This window comes from Engystomops pustulosus, chromosome 4 (genome assembly GCF_040894005.1).
Source record: "Engystomops pustulosus chromosome 4, aEngPut4.maternal, whole genome shotgun sequence".
Classification (NCBI taxonomy): domain Eukaryota; kingdom Metazoa; phylum Chordata; class Amphibia; order Anura; family Leptodactylidae; genus Engystomops; species Engystomops pustulosus.
Window position 1 is genome coordinate 208,428,093 of NC_092414.1, and position 19,627 is coordinate 208,447,719.

The following is a 19,627-nucleotide window of genomic DNA, read 5'->3' on the forward strand; positions in this document are numbered from 1 at the left end:
TTTCTGTAAATGATTTTCTCTTTGTTTTTGTTATGTTTATTTTATTATTTCAAGTACTTTACCTTTCCAAATTTTGCAGGGAAACTGCCCTTTTTGGAACATTAAAATTGAGGTCCTGGTTCGTGTTCAAGTCAAAGTTTGGGCTCGAAGTTTGGCTCCCAAACCGGTTTTGTCACATAAATGCCCCTCAGACACTTTAGCATAATTTTAAAAGTTGATTTTAGAAGGAAGGAGGAAGGCCATGGATAGCAAGTATAAGAAGATTACCACAGTCATGGTGTCACGGGTGTCTCTGCACTCCACATCTCGGATAGCAGGCACTCCCGTGCCCCTCTCTGTGGCAGCATCCGGCTCACTTAATTCTCCACTCTCCTGCTTCCTGCTCATCCAGCGGTGTGCTGGCAATTTGAATCAAAGATAGAAAGGGCCAGCGCAACGCTGATTGGCGCCGGCCACTTCTGGGTTTTCCATATATGCCGGCTGCTTCCATCAACCCCCCACCGTATCTTTGAGCTCATAGCCCCCTAAGATCGGACCCCACACGGGATGTGGATCAATGAGTAAGCAGCAGGGTGGCTCCTACATTGGCTGCGATACATAGGTGTATTGCATGCAGTCTTTTCTGGTTTGCTGTAATATTTATAATCTATTAATATTGACTTTTTACTCCCGTGTCCCTGACCATCGGCCAATTGTTTCCAAAAATCAGCCTTTTATTCTCTCTGGTTACTGATTAAAGATGTAATTTATTCTAAAAACACACATAAATAAATTGAGGTCTACAAGGCAGCACATACTCCAGGCAGCATCATGAGGTTTGGAGCCTTGTGCCTTATTCTTCTATATGGACTCATTGGATCCTACGCAGATCAACCGTGAGTAGCACCGGACTCTGTGATCAGTTACTACATATGCAGGATTTACAGAGCCACATACATAACGTGATTGTTTATTACTCTGTAAAGCCAAGTTACACCACAATCTAGCTGGGACTAGAAAACATAAAGTGTAAGGCAAATAGCATTGTTTTTGCATTTTAGAATTTTTCTACCATTTAAAAAAATATATGTTTTTATTACGACAAAATAACAAAACAGAATCAGCAACATAGCTTAATGTTCTACATATATTTCCTGAACTCTTAGGTGAGAAGCTTAAGGATAGCACCAGCCCCTATTATTCTTTTGGATTGTGACTGCTGTGTTTTTCTCTTTTTATATCATTCCTCTATGCCATCATTATCTGTCCTCTATCATTATCTACCAGGAACAAAAGTTTGAACCCCGAGTCGCTAATACTTGTGTTTGGTGCTGTCTGCAATTAATGGTGATAAATTTTCAGATGCTGTCTACAGAGCCACTGATGGGATTTACATGCTATTGATAAGGTGCCTGTCATCTTCCTAGGATTGTTGCTTCCCTTGATATCATTGGGGAGCAATAATCATAGCGAAAATGGTGAAGTGCACGCCCCACTGCCATTTCAATGCTACCGGTAAAGTCGTTGAAGTGCTAACACCTGCAATCAGTGCTTTAAGTGGTACATGTGAAAAACCGGTTGATGGGTGACGCAAACCCAAACTTCTGGCTTGTGTCCCGGTATGGGGAACCAAACCCATAATGTTTTGCAAAGACCTGAACATTCTGTCTCGGGTCCGCTCATCACTACTTATAATCTTTACAAAGGATGTAGAATCCAAGGTACATTATTCCCATTAAATAATCCTTGGACAATACACTAAAGCTACATTTGCATTGACAATGGTAAGGCGCACACACCATGGCACGGGGAAGAGGAGGAGTGGATGAAAGCTGCTCAAAACTGCCCCTCGCAATAGACGAAATTAGCGCATGGCGCCGTATTTGATGAAAAGATAGGACATGTCCTGTCTTTTCACGGGGTACGGAATGATATGGCGCCGCACTTGTGCTACATTTGAATTACATTTAGGGGATGATGCAACTGTTTCCAGTTTAATACTGGGCTGCCGTAGTACCGAGAAAATGTACTCACCTGAGCGCCTCATGTCTCCTCCGCTCCTTAATTATGCACACCCTCTTTAATATTCACCCGTCTGTCTGGAAATCCTGCACAAGAGAACTTATCCGTTGCGCATGCGTCAGGTTACCAGGGCGGCTGCGCAAGGAATCTATGCATCTGATTCCCAGACAGCTGGATTACGTCACTGTCTGTCTGAGGAGAGGGAGTGGATTGGGGCTGAATATTAATGAACCGGGAAGGGGGGGGGCATAATTAAAGGGCGGGTGTCCAATGAGGCACTCAGTTGTCATGAGCCGGAGCACCTAAGGCTAATTTAAATATTTTAATTTTTTTTTTTTTTTCGCGGTACTACTGGGAGCTCAGGATTAAGCTGGAAACAGTTGGAACATCACCTAGAAGTAATGACCATCCATTATAGGACATCTGATAATCTGGGGGTAGATGTCCTTTAACACTAGAGCTCTGCTATTTCCAGGAGGACAACATCTAAACTTCTTCTCTGTGGACCTATTTTTCTTCCCCCAGATGCCTCCTGATAACACCCAATGTGCTCCGTCTAGAAAGCGAAGAGACCATTATAGTAGATGGACAGGGGGCTGAGTTTGAAGCGGACATCACAGTCCATGACTTCCCTCGGAGGACATACATTTTAGCTACCAGCAAAGTCTCTGTCAATCAAAATAACAAGTTCTTTGGAAATGTTAAGGTTACGGTAAGGTTCGAGTCTCATAAAAGTATCTTAATCACCCCAGTTACTTACGTTACTCTTCTGTTTATTTTGCTCTTAAAGTTCCCACCTTATAGGTTTCAATCTCTGAGTTTGCGCCGAGGACCAACTCGGTCAGAAATTAAATCGCCCCTTACTGATGGGGGGAGTAGTGTAGCTAATCCATCCGCAATCCATATTATGCATAGAAAGGGCAGAGGACTTCTATAGTGACCAGTCCGCCAGTGCTCCTCACACACATGGCTGGTGATGGGCCAACACAGAAAATGTTCTCCTGTGTCAGACAAAATTAAAGATGCAAGAACCCAAAGTGGGGATCAGGGTAACCAGTATTTTCAATTTGTATTAGTTAGAAGGCAAAATACTATGTAAGTCTTTAGCAAATATAACTTTCATTTAAACTGAAAAAAACTTAAAATTCCCAGCAGAACCACTGAAGGAATGATGGAACATCACTCACTTATCACTGAGAGACATCCCTATAACTTGCACCAGTAAAAATGTCATCATGATGGTTTTTATTTACTTCAATATGATAAAGTTTTTGTTTTCTACAGATTCCCTCCGATAATTTGGGAAAAGACCCAAATAAGAAGCAGTTTGTATACGTCAAAATGACGTCTCCAGTTTGCTCCCTGGAGAAAGTTGTCTTGGTGTCTTATCAAAGCGGATTCATCTTCATACAGACCGACAAACCAGTCTACACCCCAGGATCTAGAGGTACAGACACCTAACTAAGAGGGAGACAAGAATAGACAGAGGGAGATTGACTATCTCTTAAAGAGGACCTTTCACCACCCCAGACTTATAAAAACTTATCATACCAGCATCCTGATTCTGGGGCACTTGGAATTTTCCTCCTAGCCTTTGTTCCAGTGATATGAGCCCCGGGATCTGACGATTCCGAGGGCTGTATGGTCAGAAAGGAGGAGCTGCAACGCGGGTGGGGGTGTGTTACTATGCTAAAATCTTCTGATACCATCCAATCAGCGTCAGATAAGAGACTCCTCTGTAATGGGCTGATTATGTGCCGATCAGGGGCTACGCACTCCCGGCATCATGTGTCTGCAGTACACAGCACATGGGCACAAGCTTAAATTCTGTACTGTTAGGGATTGATAGTGAAAAAAGTTGGATGGTCCTTTATAAAAGCCATGCTCTTTAAAATTTAACCTTCCTTTGTCAGGGCAATTTTTTCTTTATATTCCCAACCCCATGCAATGTTGAAGGTGAATGGCACACATTCTCCTCTCTTTGGGATTAAGAATGGCACCAGCCAGGGTTGTCCTCTGATGCCAACCCTATTCATTTTAGTTGCTGAAACCCTGCTACAGCGTGTAAGAGAAGTTTCCTTACTTCAGGGGTTATGGGTAGGAGAGCGTCATATCAAAGCCACTGCTTTTGCAGAAAATGTGCTTTTTAGGTCTACCAACCTTGAGAGGGGTCTGCCCCATCTGGTGTCATTTCTCTCTTCATTTGCGACAAATTTCAAAGTAAATTTAAGAACTTCTGAATGTATCGATTCCAGTGGGGGAAATCTGCTCAATTAATCACACAGTTGACTTTCAAGGTCCAATCTAGCTTCCCGAAGTACTTGGGAATACAAATTCTTAGGTACATCTCTAAATTGTATAAATTGAACTATATCCACCTCTTTAGAGAAGTGGAAAGACTCCTCAAGACTCCTCAAGACTTATGATCTTCTACTTATCTCCTGGGTTTACTGAAAACATATATTTTACCTATTATATTACATGGAGATGATCCACGTTGCCTTATCAGATCTCTTTTTCTTGAAAACTCTTCTTTCCAAATTTCTATGGAAGCAAAAGAAACCCAGACTGGTGCATTCTCTTCTTTCAAGAGCAAGGAACAAGGGTGGTATGGGTCTCCCAGATCTAGTGCACAACTAAAAAGAAATACCAAAGCAATGGCTATCAATGGTTGATACACGTAAAAATAGAGAAACATTGACTTTGACTTCCCAGGCCTATGGACCCTTGTTCCTCAAGGTTTATGGTTTCCCTAAAAGTCCCATGCCTTGTAAAAAAAAATGGGGTGCATTAACCACTGGAGTACAAGAGATGTGGAGGACCTTAGCACATGTTTTGACATCCTCCCCCCCCTGGACCTGCAGCCACACTTTTAAGACCCAGAGACAATCCTATGTGAGACATCTTTGATACACATTTCTCTCATCTGAATCTAAACCTCCTTCATTTCCAACACCTTAAGCATATTCACTTCTCTAGGCCGAGGACAACAGAGAACCCAAGCGACCCCACAAAATTCAAAAAAGCTCCTTGGTCCTTTAACATTGCCAGCAGACATGGTACAGACCTATTTCTTCCACCATCCCCAATAAAGCAAATCTACCAGCGGCCAAATCTTTGATCCCTCAATTTCTTGCCATCTCATGAACTTTACTAGATGGATTACTAAAGTAAATGAAATCTGTAGCTTAGAGGATCCTGTATTTTTAGAGATGTCGGTATAGTTCTTATTATTCTCATACCTATTCTTTCTACACGCCCTCGGTTCTAGAGTGCACACTAGTTACATGCCCATTGGCTTGGAATTATTGCATATTACTTGTTTGGTTTTTCTCTCCGTGTTCTAACTTAGATCTAGTTTTTGCTTAGGCCTTAGTTGGTGACATGTTGGGTGGATTGACGCCACATGTGGTCCTTCACTCCAGGTGTTGGTGTTACAATTCCCTTCATATTGTACAAGGTTGTTCTCTGCTATACTGTATAGATTAATGTATATATGAATTTTTCCTCTTTAAAATAAATACAAATTTATTAAAAAAAAGAGGGTGGCAAGAAGTGAGGTGGTCCATGGTATGAATGAAATATATTGCCCCTGTGTAGTGCTGGGGGGCATGACATTTGTCATTATGCTTTCAGATCTACTGCCTCAACAAAACGTTTTGCATCATTTCTAAAATACAAAAAGAGGAAATATGTGCCTGTAGATCCACCTGCTTTGCACCGATGAGGGGCAGCAACCTCAAAATAGTTGAGTGGAATTTTGTTCCAGTGCTTTTGAAAGCAGCGATAGTACACTCTACATCTACAAAACCGAACAGAACAGAAATCGAAAATTGTCACATCATCCGTATAGGGCAAGAAAATGGAGGGAAGAGGAACAATCCAGATGACAGAATCCATGTCAGGAGTCCCATCTGCAACCGGCAAATTCACTGCACTTACGGAAGTATTAAAGTGGTTGTCCAGGCTTTTAAGAAAATGTATATGAGGCTTAGGAGTCTAATGAAAGTAAGAAAAATCTTATACTCATCTCCTCCAGCTCTCCTGTTTATCCAGGGCACTGCCCATCCCTGGCCACTGCCTTGTGCCTGCTACAGCAACATTTTCCATCTGTAGCAGGTGTACATCAGTATTTGGTACAGAAGCACCACATGGGTGAATGAATGTGCATGATGAAGTAAGTATAACCCCTCCTCTCCCCTCGCCAAGCCTTATATCAATTTTTCTAAATGCCCAGACAACCCTTTTGAGAGTAGGAGACAGGATATACATGGTATATATATATACCAGTCTCTTGTAGTACGATAGCTCTATCTCATGTTGCTCTAGGGATTTTAACATATCAATAAAGTGTTTTTACTCAGTATTCATTGCACTTCCTCTACTCTTGGTGGAACTTACTTCTCCATATATGACCATGTACGGTGGGCACTCACTTTACTTGACTTCTTCTCTTTTGCCCTGCAACAGAGGCCAAACCTCCTCATACTCACTGCCCCCATCTCTAGTATTTCTCTACACCATTTTACCCAGAGATCACTACAAAGAAATGTTCCCAGATCAAAAATTCCTATCAGAGGTTCTGCCATTAACTTACTGTATTTGAGGTCTGCAAAAGAGGCCCCGGTGCTACGTCTACGTGTCGGTGCACAACATGACATTATCTCTGAGAATCAAATTTACAAGAATAGAAGCGGATTAGGATCTGAGTTGATTATTCTACAATTATTAAGTTGGAAACCACCTGGAAGCCATTAATCCCAAAAACTTCTACATCGCTTGACCTGGACCTTAATAGTACAACCTCGAATGCTACAGAGGCACATTCCAACATAGACAACATGATACACATTAAATGCAAATATAAACCTAATGCCAAACCCTGGTGCCCAGGGCCCATAGAACCTTCTCTTACATTAAACACCATCATCTTTACATTGACACATTGTAGGTGAGAGAATGTTATAGATTTTGCATTGGGTCTTGGATATCTCAATATATTGAGTATTTTTAATTACAGAAGGAAGAATCTGAATATACTTTAACTAAATGGTGATAATATATAAATAAATATATAAACATATTTTTATACAATTATTTCTTCATTATTATTAAGTTTTATACAGGCTTTTTACTATGACCCCAAATCTTAATCCAACAAGCAAGTCAGTGATCGTCGAGTTCTGGGTAAGATATAATTTTTCTCCATTTTATGTTATATTAGTAAGATGTTTATACTGGGGGTTATTTATCATACGCCGGCAGTCGTAATATATACAGTATTAGCTCCACCGATTTACGGACTGGAGGGACTCACATGAGTAGGGTTTGCAACAGAAGTATTTGCCATAGTCTCTGAAATACCCATCTGGGAAACATTCAAATAAGTTTACCAGCATGGGATAAGGAAAACAATGCCTCTTATGCTACCTTATAAGGCAGCCCCTCACCATCAAGCATGACTTCCAGGAAGCCTAATGACATGATGTGGGATTAAAGACCAACCAGTATATCTTTTCCACAAGGATCTTGGAAAAGTGTCCATTAGGAGAGCTCTTACTCCCTGGTCCTAGTAAAAAGCCTCTCACTCTCCCAGCTAAACCTAATCCCATGTTGAATCTTAAACCTAATCCCATGGGAATCTGTTCCTGCTGGATAGATAATTGAGTTGGCTTTTATCCCACTTGATGTCATTAAACTTTGTGAAAGTCATGTTTGATGGTAAGGGATCTGCCTTACAAGGTAGCAAAGGAGGCATGGTTTTCCTTGTCCCTTCCTAGAAAACTTATTTGCTAATTTCCCAGAATCCACTTGTGGAGCATCAATGGCTTTAAGTCTCCACAGGCCTACAATGCAGTCTTAATTGTCAAAGTCTATATAAGGTGAGTGCTCCACAGCGGTACCCTTCTAACTGCCAAAAATAACATTGCTCTATGCTCTAGACCAGGGGTCGGGAACCTATGGCTCGCGAGCCAGATATGGCTCTTTTGATGGCCGCATCTGGCTCGCAGCCAGGGCTCCTATCCAGGGGCATTACTACAGCCGTGGCATCTGCTGCGCTGCCTGTCAAGACCAGGGGCCCTTACCTGGCTCCTGTTGTGCCCCTGGCTGTAGAAATGCCCCTGGATGTAATGGGCAGAGCAGCGCAGGGTCCGCGGGGTTAATTCTGGGGCGGCACCTCCGTCTCCCTCCCTGCAGCAGTCTCCTCCGTGTGTGAGAGAGGGAGGGGAGGAGACTGTGTGCCTGCAGCCAATCCCGGGGCTGGATGTAGCAGCGCGGGAGATTCAGACAGAGGAGACCAGAGAGCTGCATACTGAGGAGACATCCAGCACCTGAGGAGAAGGATTCAGCAGCCGGGGATCAGCCACAGATAAGTGCTCCCTCCCCCAGTGTCTCCTCACACTCTGCACTAACCCCTTAGTGTCCTGTGTGCAGGAGCAGCTATGAAGCTCCTAAGTGTCCCTTACAGACCCATCTGCATCATCCCCTCATATCTTCCCCCACCACTGCATTTCTACATTAATGTGAGGTTCTGCAGCAGCTGAGATACAAAATAGCTAGGACCTAAGACAAAATTGTGGTGCATGTCAGTAATAAATGTGGCACATGGTCCGGCTTAGCAGTAACAGCAGTCTAGCAGTCTTGTGGGACACAGAGCAGCCGCCACATAAAACTGGCGCAGACACTTTAACAAATGTGTATTGGGATGTTCTGCGGGGGGTGGCGTGTGTATAATAATGTTCTGCGGGGGATGGCGTGTGTATAATAATGTTCTGCGGGGGGTGGCGTGTGTATAATAATGTTCTGCGGGGGGTGGCGTGTGTACAATAATGTTCTGCGGGGGGTGGCGTGTGTACAATAATGTTCTGCGGGGGGTGGCGTGTGTATTATAATGTTCTGCGGGGGGTGGCGTGTGTATTATAATGTTCTGCGGGGGGTGGCGTGTGTATTATAATGTTCTGCGGGGGGTGGCGTGTGTATTATAATGTTCTGCGGGGGATGGCGTGTGTATAATAATGTTCTGCGGGGGGTGGCGTGTGTATTGGGATGTTCTGCGGGGGGTGGCGTGTGTATTATAATGTTCTGCGGGGGGTGGCGTGTGTATTATAATGTTCTGCGGGGGGTGGCGTGTGTATTATAATGTTCTGCGGGGGGTGGCGTGTGTATTATAATGTTCTGCGGGGGGTGGCGTGTGTATAATAATGTTCTGCGGGGGGGTGGCGTGTGTATTGGGATGTTCTGCGGGGGGTGGCGTGTGTATAATAATGTTCTGCGGGGGGTGGCGTGTGTATTGGGATGTTCTGCGGGGGGTGGCGTGTGTATTGGGATGTTCTGCGGGGGGTGGCGTGTGTATTGGGATGATCTGCGGGGGGTGGCGTGTGTATAATAATGTTCTGCGGGGGGGTGGCGTGTGTATTGGGATGTTCTGCGGGGGGTGGCGTGTGTATAATAATGTTCTGCGGGGGGTGGCATGTGTATAATAATGTTCTGCGGGGGGTGGCGTGTGTATTGGGATGTTCTGCGGGGGGTGGCGTGTGTATTGGGATGTTCTGCGGGGGGTGGCGTGTGTATAATAATGTTCTGCGGGGGGTGGCGTGTGTATAATAATGTTCTGCGGGGGGTGGCGTGTGTATAATGTTCTGCGGGGGGTGGCGTGTGTATAATAATGTTCTGCGGGGGGTGGCGTGTGTATAATAATGTTCTGCGGGGGGTGGCGTGTGTATAATAATGTTCTGCGGGGGGTGGCGTGTGTATTGGGATGTTCTGCGGGGGGTGGCGTGTGTATTGGGATGTTCTGCGGGGGGTGGCGTGTGTATAATAATGTTCTGCGGGGGGTGGCGTGTGTATAATGTTCTGCGGGGATGGCGTGTGTATAATAATGTTCTGCGGGGGGTGGCGTGTGTATAATGTTCTGTGGGGGGTGGCGTGTGTATAATAATGTTCTGCGGGGGGTGGCGTGTGTATAATAATGTTCTGCGGGGGGTGGCGTGTGTATAATAATGTTCTGCGGGGGGTGGCGTGTGTATTGGGATGTTCTGCGGGGGGTGGCGTGTGTATTGGGATGTTCTGCGGGGGGTGGCGTGTGTATTGGGATGTTCTGCGGGGGGTGGCGTGTGTATTGGGATGTTCTGCGGGGGGTGGCGTGTGTATTGGGATGTTCTGCGGGGGGTGGCGTGTGTATTGGGATGTTCTGCGGGGGGTGGCGTGTGTATTGGGATGTTCTGCGGGGGGTGGCGTGTGTATAATAATGTTCTGCGGGGGGTGGCGTGTGTATAATAATGTTCTGCGGGGGGTGGCGTGTGTATAATAATGTTCTGCGGGGGATGGCGTGTGTATTATAATGTTCTGCGGGGGGTGGCGTGTGTATTATAATGTTCTGCGGGGGATGGCGTGTGTATTATAATGTTCTGCGGGGGGTGGCGTGTGTATTATAATGTTCTGCGGGGGGTGGCGTGTGTATTATAATGTTCTGCGGGGGGTGGCGTGTGTATAATAATGTTCTGCGGGGGGTGGCGTGTGTATAATAATGTTCTGCGGCGGGTGGCGTGATCCCCGACAAAAATGTGGCCTCGGGACCCTCAGTAAATAAGCCCCATTGTACGGCTCTCGCAGAATTATATTTTAAAATATGTGGCGCTTATGGCTCTCTCAGCCAAAAAGGTTCCTGACCCCTGCTCTAGACAATGTATTCCAGTTGTGGAGGGTGGCCACATTGATTTGTGTAAAATTTGTGATGGAAATTTACTCCACTATGAAGCTATTTGGACAACTCTCATAAAGTGCATCTATATAGAAAATATGATTCTGATACTATAACTATGTGGTGGCATTACCTGTAAGATGTGGGTGGCATCAGGCGTGGTCAGTCACTACAAAGCACGATCTGTTACCTTAATTTACCACGTACTGTACTAGGAGGTAGTGCAACAGAAACTGGCCTATGCAGTTACACACAGCACAGTTATTAGCTACGTGGCCACCACCAGGTCCCGATGGCAGATGACATCATGCTAGGGTCTTCTGCTTGATGTGTCTTCTAATTGAACATTTATATTATAACCAACATGTTTGACCACTATCTAGACCAAAACTCTATGATTAGAATATTCTCTTTTCTTCATAGACTCCGGGGAATATATTGGTCAAAAAAGATCTCATTCGTTCGACTGGAATCACTTCCTTAACTTATGCACTTTCTGATCTTGTAAGGTGAGAGACAAACCATGGGAATAGAGGATCATATATTTTTCATGGGGACAGTCATTATAATGTTGCTAATTATAACAATTACTAATTTTTACCTTTATTTTTTAGTTTGGGAATGTGGACCATATCTGCAAAATTTGAGGACACCCTGATACAGAATTTTACTGCACAATTCGAAGTGAAGGAATATGGTAAGAATGGGACTTAAGTAAGTTGGGGTAATTAGGTGCAACAATTGAAAAATCTAGATTCTCACTTCATCCTCCCATCTTAGCGCTCAAACCAGGTGAATTATCTAGATTATCTCCAGTAGTCCTTTACAAGTGAGTGGAGAACTAGACATACAAGCACATTGATGATTACGGTAATTTGCAGAAGAAGTCAGGAGAACTTCTCCAGTGGTTGGATCCCCTGCAGTCTGATATTTAACCACTATCCTGTGGATAGAAGATCCTTGCGGAAAAACTCCTGTGTAGAGATTGTGATATTGATTTCACATCCTTTTTTATATCTACCTTCTCAAAACGAGTACACCTACTGCAAATCAGCTGTTACTTCACTAAAGACAGGTTGCAGAAGCTTATTACACCTGCAGTGCAAATCTGCCTTTCTGCCTTTTCTAAGCATTTGCATTTGCAATTGTGTGTTCTAACTTACTCTTTCATCCTGACAAAATCCTGGGGTAGTCACAGGGGTTGGGCTTTGGTTTGGATGCATTTCAAAAAACAACAGGTGACTTGTCTGTGTTACTCACTCCTCAGAGCTTTTCCCCCACCTTTGTGCTCCTGTACAGCTCCACCTCCTGCTCCTTCTCAGAGGTCACAGCCTTGCTAGCCTGGCATCAGTGGGAGAGGGACAGTGCTGTACAGGAGCACAAAGATGGAGGAGCCTGCAGCTCAGACAAGTCACATGTTGCTTTTGAAAATGCATCCAAAGCCCAGCCCCTGGGACTACCCCAGGATTTTGTCAGGGTGCAAGAGTAAGTTATAACACACAATTATGTTGTAATGCAAATGCTTAGAAAAGAGAGGCATATTTGCACTGCAAATGTAATGGGCTTTTACAATCTGTCTTTAGTGAAAATGAGGTCCCTGGTGACAGGTTTCCTTTAACCTACAGTTGTAACATCTGTCCTGGCATCATCCTCTCCCTGAAAAGTACAGTTGAGGATGCGCAGATCGGGTTATAATGTTTCACTCTGAAACCAGTAGTGTTAACTGTAGTTTATCTTTGCTGAATTGATTTGCACCACTCTCATGCAACTCTGCTTCTGTTTATGAATAGTTAATGCACTTCTACTGACAGGTTCTCCATCCACTCATATCACTCCTTGCTGTTCTGTTTGGTCTGGATGTCAGATTTCTGCTCCAGTTTTGGGGGTCTGGAATCTGGCATTCCATAAGCCATCTGCTCACACTTAGTTCTTATTCTCCTTCTATTCTCCTTGTATCTAGGTATCATGTTATTTCTCACCTCTGTATTCTGGTATCTTAAACTTCTGCTTGTATTTAGATTTATTTCTGCCTTGCGATTTGGTATTGCGTTTTCCTCTTTTGCTGTAACTCAACTCTGGTGACTATTCTTCCTTGTATGTTTTGTCTTTTCTTTGTTTTGATGTTTTGAACTTTGGCAAAGGAAGGGAACATCTTAAAGTTGTCCTTCTAACCTAAGCTAAGTGAGGCAAGTAGGTAGGGACAGTTGAGAAGAGATAAACCTCAGGGCACACCGTCTAATTTTGTGTCCTTAAGCTGTTACAGACCCTCTGATACATTGATATAGTTATTATACATGCTGACAACAACAACGATATGGCTGTTTTTCATTTCAACACTTCTGCTGCCTCAAAGAAACACAGATGACTGTTGCTCCTACCTTTGAATGACTTGTTAGACCTCCCTCCCACATGTGCAGGTCTTGTTTTCATTATGTATAATAAAATATACCATGGATTGAAGGGTCCTACAGAGGATGTGTGCCATTAATTTCTTATTATTATTATCTTGGACTTGTACATTCATTAGAGAATGATCCCTACTCCCTACTTCTATACCCTGTGCAGCAAACACCCCACCACTACCAAGGCCACTTTTGCTCTTGCAGTGCCTCTTCTATCTCTACTGTGATATTCTTGTGATATGTCAGCTATAATCTTCACACCCAGTGGTAACTTGTGGTACTGCAAACCATTACAAATCCTAATTTCATGCCATATTTTACTTTTATTTCAGTTCTACCAAGTTTTGAAATAAAACTCACTACAAGTAAAAAATTCTTTTACATAAAAGATGAAGAGCTAAGGGTGGACATAGAGGCAAAGTAAGTGGAGGAATTGGGTTGGGTTGGGCTTACGAATAGATGCGTCTGGGAAGTTTCTGTGTGGAGCATCGGTGACATATATGGAGACATCACTAATGAGACTGGTGGTAAAACATTATTATATTTCTCTCTAGTTATCTCTATGGGAAACATGTAAATGGCAAGGCCTTTATTCTCTTTGGAATCAAGAGAGACAACGTGAAGACCAGTCTAGCAGATACCCTAAGAAGAATAGAGGTAATGATGTTGTATCTCTTTGCCCATACGACAGGTATTTACCCATTAATTCTTGGAAAGCACATACAAAGCAGCTCTCCATTAAGAAGGAGCAACACTATTTTTAGGGGTTTCGAAAGTCCTTTTAGCATCTCACAGAATAAGTGGAGATTATAGTTGGAGTTTTCAAATTTTGACAAGAAAATGTTTATTTAGCTCTGAAATGCTGGATAAAGGGGAAAACAAATCTCAGATTGTGTTATATACTTCTTCTCTATATGAATGTTACTGCACAGCTGTGCACAGAAGGGACGGAGCACAATTAAGATTTTGGAGGGCAGATTTGATGGAATTGTTTTCACAAGCTATAACATATTTGAAGAGTCACGAAGATAGTACAACAGTGGAAATCCCCAACAAATGACCCGATTGTGGAAACTATATCCCTCAGTTTCATGAAGCTTGACTAACTTTGACTCAAGGGGGGTCATTTACTAAGGGTCCGCGGACCACACTTTCATCAGGTATTCCGACGATTTACGATTTGCATCGCATTTAAAAGGGGTTTGTGTCAGATTTTGGCGCATCGGCGCTGGCTTTCATGCAACACAAATTGGGAGCGGGCCGGTGGAAGATCTGACTGATTAGGACTAAGCACGAGATTTCACTTTTAAACTGCGCCACAGTCCCAAGCACTTACATGTACCGGGAAGAAGGTGAACTCCAGCGGACCTGAGCGGGGAAGCGACACATGCAGGATATCGGGCGCACTATCTACGTGGATCGCGCCATAGTGCATCATCGTCGGACAGTCCGTATCGGGGATCGCGACTCGGACAGCTAAGTAAATATACCCAAGATGTTTTGAATATGGAAATACCCCACTTTTGGTCGTCAACTGTTGCAGTGGGATGGAAAAGGGAAGGTGCGACAATTTCCATTTTCTAAGAGGAATACCATTTTTTTGTTGAAATAGCTGCTTAATGCTTATTTTTTGCTGGGGTGAGTTCCACTGTTTATTAGAATAATTCTTAGGTAAATGTGATTTTTTTGATCACTTTCAATCCTTTATTATGTAATCTTCAATTTTGATGGTTATTTTACTTATTTATGTATTTTTCAATGTTCACTGTGAGGGTTCATAAGTGATTTTTTATTTGATTGAACGGGTTGTTAGAGATGTGGCATTTCCAAATATGTTGGGTTTTTAGTTCCATGGAATTTTTAAATGGAATGGGGCATTTAGGGAACTTTTATTTTATTTTGATTATTTTTATTGTAAACTTTATATTTATTTTTTTTTTACTTTTTTGTCCCACTATGGGACCTGAACAAGTGATCAACTGAGTTACAGTTACACTTGGCAGCCAACACTCATTACACTCATTTGACCTGTGGGAGACATTTGGCACTCCCCAAACCTGGCGATCGCACATGCTCTGCTTCTGAGCCCGTATAATCTCTTATCTGTACATGGAAGGTGAAATGTGAAGTTTACATTAGACACCCATGTATATAGTAATTGTGATTGCTTAGTTCTTTTTCGATACAGATCACTGATGGTGAAGGTTTTGCTACATTGAGAAGACAAGACTTGGTGAACTATTTTAAAGAAGAATTGGACATGTTACAGTGCACCTTATATGTGTCTGTCACTGTCATTACTGATACAGGTAGGTGAGAGTAATACTGTATCTCCATAACCTTCCATTCATCCAGAATATATGTAATGCAGCATCAGTGGGACTTTATATGGGCCAAATGATGAAATATACTTACAAAAATTGATTTGTCCACATTTCACTGTATTCTTGCCCTTTTTGTCTAAAACGAAGAAGATGGATGTGATACTATCATTATACAACCCCAATCACAAACCAAATTATACCATCATATAGTGCCAAACACGATGCACACTCTCCGATCACGGGTTCACCCGTACTCCTCTCCGTGCTTAGCACACCAGCAGTCCAACTCACCTGTCCTCATTCCTGCTACTGCTCTGGCGTTCTGGCATGCGTGTCCCACCTCCCAGAGTGCGAGCGTGAGCTGGATCCCAAAGATTTAAAGGGCTAGCTCACCATTGATTGGTGCTGGCCATTCCCGGAATCCCTGATAAGCCAGCCTCTTCTTGCACACTCCGCGGGATCTTCATGCCTTGCATCCTATAGAAAACTTTGTTCCTGATACCCTGTGCTTATATTGTGATTTCCCATTATGACCCCGGTTCTGTTATTGACTTTGATCCTTTGTTGCCTGTCCTGACCCTCGCTATGTCCCCGACACTGATACTGTGCTGTCTGTCCTGACTTCCTGTCTGTCCCTGACTCCGATTTTGTTATACGATTTTGTACTTCACCATGGGCGCCACTGCAGACAAAGTCACACCTGTGGAGCGACCTGGTGGTACCACGCCGCAATAAGTCCAATCCGCTTTGCAGTGGGCTCTGGGTAAAATTGGGTGCCACTTACACTCCCCTCCCAGGTGTCGGCTTACATCATCGTCCCCAGTGGTCCAGTGGGTCCACTACTCATGGTGCCTGACACACACAGCCACATACTGGCAGTTGGATCCCCTGTGATCAGGCATTCATGCCTTTTCCGGTGAATAAGAAATAATTGTCCATAGAGGGAAGACCTCATTAATAATCCTCCACAATGGTTTCTCTTCCAGGCAGTGACTTGGTGGAATCTGAGCTGGAGAATATTTTTATTGTGACGTCTCCATACAAAATCCTCTACACAAAAACCCCCAAGTTTTTCAAGCCGGGCATGCCATTTGACCTTATGGTAAGTGTAAGGATTTTGTATTACAATATAATATTGTTCCCAACAAAATAACTGATCTCCAATTTTTCCAATTATTTTCAATACATCGACAAAGTTATCATATGTCAAAGGCCTCATGCAAAGGACTGTGTGCAGAAGGAGGCCAGAAAAATGGGCAGGAATGGGACCTGCTCTATATTTTACATTGTGGGTTGTAATAGGGCTGCCACATTTTGTGTGACTTGGATCTGAAGAAGTTAATCAGTACAGCTCTGCTCAGATATAATATATAATAAGGAAAAATATACATAAGTAAAATAAACCCAAGGGTCTCTTAACCCTTTAGCCCTCCGTGCCATACTAGTATGGTGCTGGCTCCCGCAATAAGCACTCAGCACAGCTATAGTACGGCTCAAGCTCACCCGGGCTCTTCCATGTCACTATGTCACATGACAGGGTGATATTGCGATGGGACGCAGGTAACTCCTGCCCACGTCACCCGACCAGTCTGATCGGTCCCACGCACCAATCACTGTGATTTGCCAGTCATTCCTGACTCACCAATTGCAGTGTTTTTCAGCTAAAAACATGTTTTTAGCTCCTTCATCTTTCTCCAGTGGCACCATTTTGGTTTGCTATCACTGGAGAGAGGAGCAGAGCGCTACAGTTTGCACCAAAACACTGCTGCCGACGTCACCTGACCAATCGGATTGGTCCTGATCGCTGCGATTGGCCAGTCAATACTGACTGCCCAATTGCAGCCTTTTTTGGCTAGAGAAAGGGTTGAATAATAATAGTTTTGGGATCTTCATCAATCACCACAGACAGTAATATGTTGGATCTGGGTGTGGAAAAATAATGGTTCTTGATACTATAATCCCATATAGGGACCTTGAGTCATTCACCTGCCCCTTAAGGTCTCTAGACCTCTAGACCTCAGGTCTCAGCGCACATTTGTTCATTCTTGACTTTTTCCAGTCTCTTCATGGTTAAATTTTTATTCGTGATAAGTGGACTCAAACACACAATTTAAGACCCTTAGGACACTTAGTCTATTAGGGCATTTTTAAATGCATTTCTGCTCTGCCAGTCCTTGTTAAAAGTATTGTTAATATCACATGATAGACTTGATGCTCCTCACCCTAATTTCTATCCTTACCCATCTTAGGTATATGTCACTAATCCTGATGGGTCTCCAGCTCATCGTATCCCTGTCGTAGCAGAACCAGGAAATGTAAGAGGAGTAACTCAGGAAGATGGAACTGTTCGTCTGAGCATAAATACTGCCTCAGACCTAAATCAGTTGAATATAAAGGTAATATTCCTGTGTCAGTAAGTCTCACCATTTAGAGTAGAGTTTAGTAGAGAGAATGGACGGTCTCATTGGTATGTGGTGTTGACTAATGTACCTTTACGCTTTGATCACACTTATGTTGGTCTTTTCTGCTAAAGTTTTTGTTACTTTTGATTCTTAAATAATCGAAGCTCCAATACAGCATCATCAGGCACCAATATAAGACAATGTGGCGTCAGACATTGTTTGTGTCCTACATAAAGCTTGACTTATTTATTCTACATGTGAGAAGAACTTAATTCAAACCAAAGCTGTGTGTTAATTTTAGACAGTTTTTAGATTTTTTTTTTCTATTTCACCACTATGTAATTATTACATCACTTTGTTGTAATGTGTAATTTCATCTATTTGCTTCTAGGTGTCAACCACAGTGGAACAATTAACCAAGGACCAACAAGCTTCTGCCTCCATGGTGGCCTCTCCATACAAACCCACTGGTGGTAACTACCTTCATATCGGTGTCACCGGAGGGGAATATAAAATAGGAGAAAATGTAGTTATCAACTTCATTATCAGGAACACCGACCCCGATGTCCAGACTCAGATCACCCATTACAACTATGTGGTAAGTGATGTGTGTTTTTGACTCTTATTTGTTAGATTAGGATCTAGGATTAAGATCTTTCTACTGCACGTAAAGTTCATGGAGGGGACCAAATGGGATTATATTAGGGGGCTCACATTTTAATATAAGAATGTTATTATGAAATATCACTAAATGGGTTCTTAATTCTGTGAAGTAATTTTTGGTAGAAGGATTCCCCATAGATAAGATGATCATTGATGTAATATAAAGATCTGCATATGGCTCTTTACAGTCAATGTGATGTCTTCAAAATAGATGGACATACATCATCTGGCCACCTTATAAGTTTGGCTGTTGAACTTCTGCATTATTTATTTTTAACAAAAATTCCCTGAAAGAATTTTCAAAAGTACAGGCTCGTAGGTCAGTCATTTTTTTTAATTTTTTTTTTATCCAAACTTTATTAATGACAAATTTACATTCCATATAATATAATATGCAGGGAAAGAAGGAGCCATGCAAATTTACTACAATAATATACATATAAAAAAAACAGCATGGTCAACATCTCGGTTTATCACAAAAATACATATATAAAAAACTTGGTTACTATCTTGGTCTACCACAGAAATATATTAATATTTTTTATATTTTTCAGAAAAGGGACCAACAATAAACCGTCAGAGGTTCCAGCTCATAAATTACCTCCCTCCTTCCCTACCTCATTCCTTCCCCCTCTTGCCCCCCCCCCCTAACCGTGTGGTCAGAAAAGAAAAAAAAAAAAAAAAAGAAAAAAGGAACATCTTTTCCTTCTTCTTTCCTTCCTCCCTCCTTTGATCTCAAACAATCCTCCGGTGGATCGGGCCATGCTCCGTTGCTCCATCAACCCTCATTCCCCCATACCTTCTCCCCATATTCCCCTTTCCCAATTATTTTATAATATGCAATCTCATACCTCCCAACCAGATTCTTAAAAATTGTTGGGTCTATACTTCCCCATTTCCTAACCACAAGTAATCTTCCCAGGAACAGCAATTTGTTGATCCCATTTTTTTTCGACTCTTGAAAGCTTCTCTGGACCGACCACCCCAAATAATGCTTCCATTATTGACACCCTCCTATCCCCAATACTTCTCTTTTGTACTTCGTCTATAACTTTTTCCCAAAATACTCTAATTTTCGGACATTCCCATATTTTATGAAGGTAGTCGGCTTCTGGCATTTGGCATTTCTCACAA

At 42.8% G+C, this 19,627-nt stretch overlaps 2 protein-coding genes across 2 annotated transcripts in view; both read left to right on the forward strand.

Moving 5' to 3' along the window:
- Positions 1-806: 806 nt before the first annotated feature.
- LOC140128232 (A.superbus venom factor 1-like) overlaps positions 807-19,627 on the forward strand; it is a 177,922-nt gene continuing 159,101 nt past the window's right edge. Inside the window, exon 1 of the mRNA XM_072149786.1 lies at positions 807-875. Coding sequence (XP_072005887.1) covers positions 811-875 — 65 coding nt within the window. The 5' untranslated portion in view covers positions 807-810. The remainder of the gene's footprint in view (positions 876-19,627) is intronic.
- Positions 10,917-19,627, forward strand: part of LOC140125845 (venom factor-like) — a 57,860-nt gene continuing 49,149 nt past the window's right edge. Inside the window, exons 1-8 of the mRNA XM_072144721.1 lie at positions 10,917-11,211; positions 11,317-11,399; positions 13,437-13,524; positions 13,659-13,761; positions 15,293-15,413; positions 16,415-16,530; positions 17,678-17,824; positions 18,222-18,428. Of these exons, the coding sequence (XP_072000822.1) occupies positions 11,324-11,399; positions 13,437-13,524; positions 13,659-13,761; positions 15,293-15,413; positions 16,415-16,530; positions 17,678-17,824; positions 18,222-18,428 (858 nt within the window). The 5' untranslated portion in view covers positions 10,917-11,211; positions 11,317-11,323. The remainder of the gene's footprint in view (positions 11,212-11,316; positions 11,400-13,436; positions 13,525-13,658; positions 13,762-15,292; positions 15,414-16,414; positions 16,531-17,677; positions 17,825-18,221; positions 18,429-19,627) is intronic.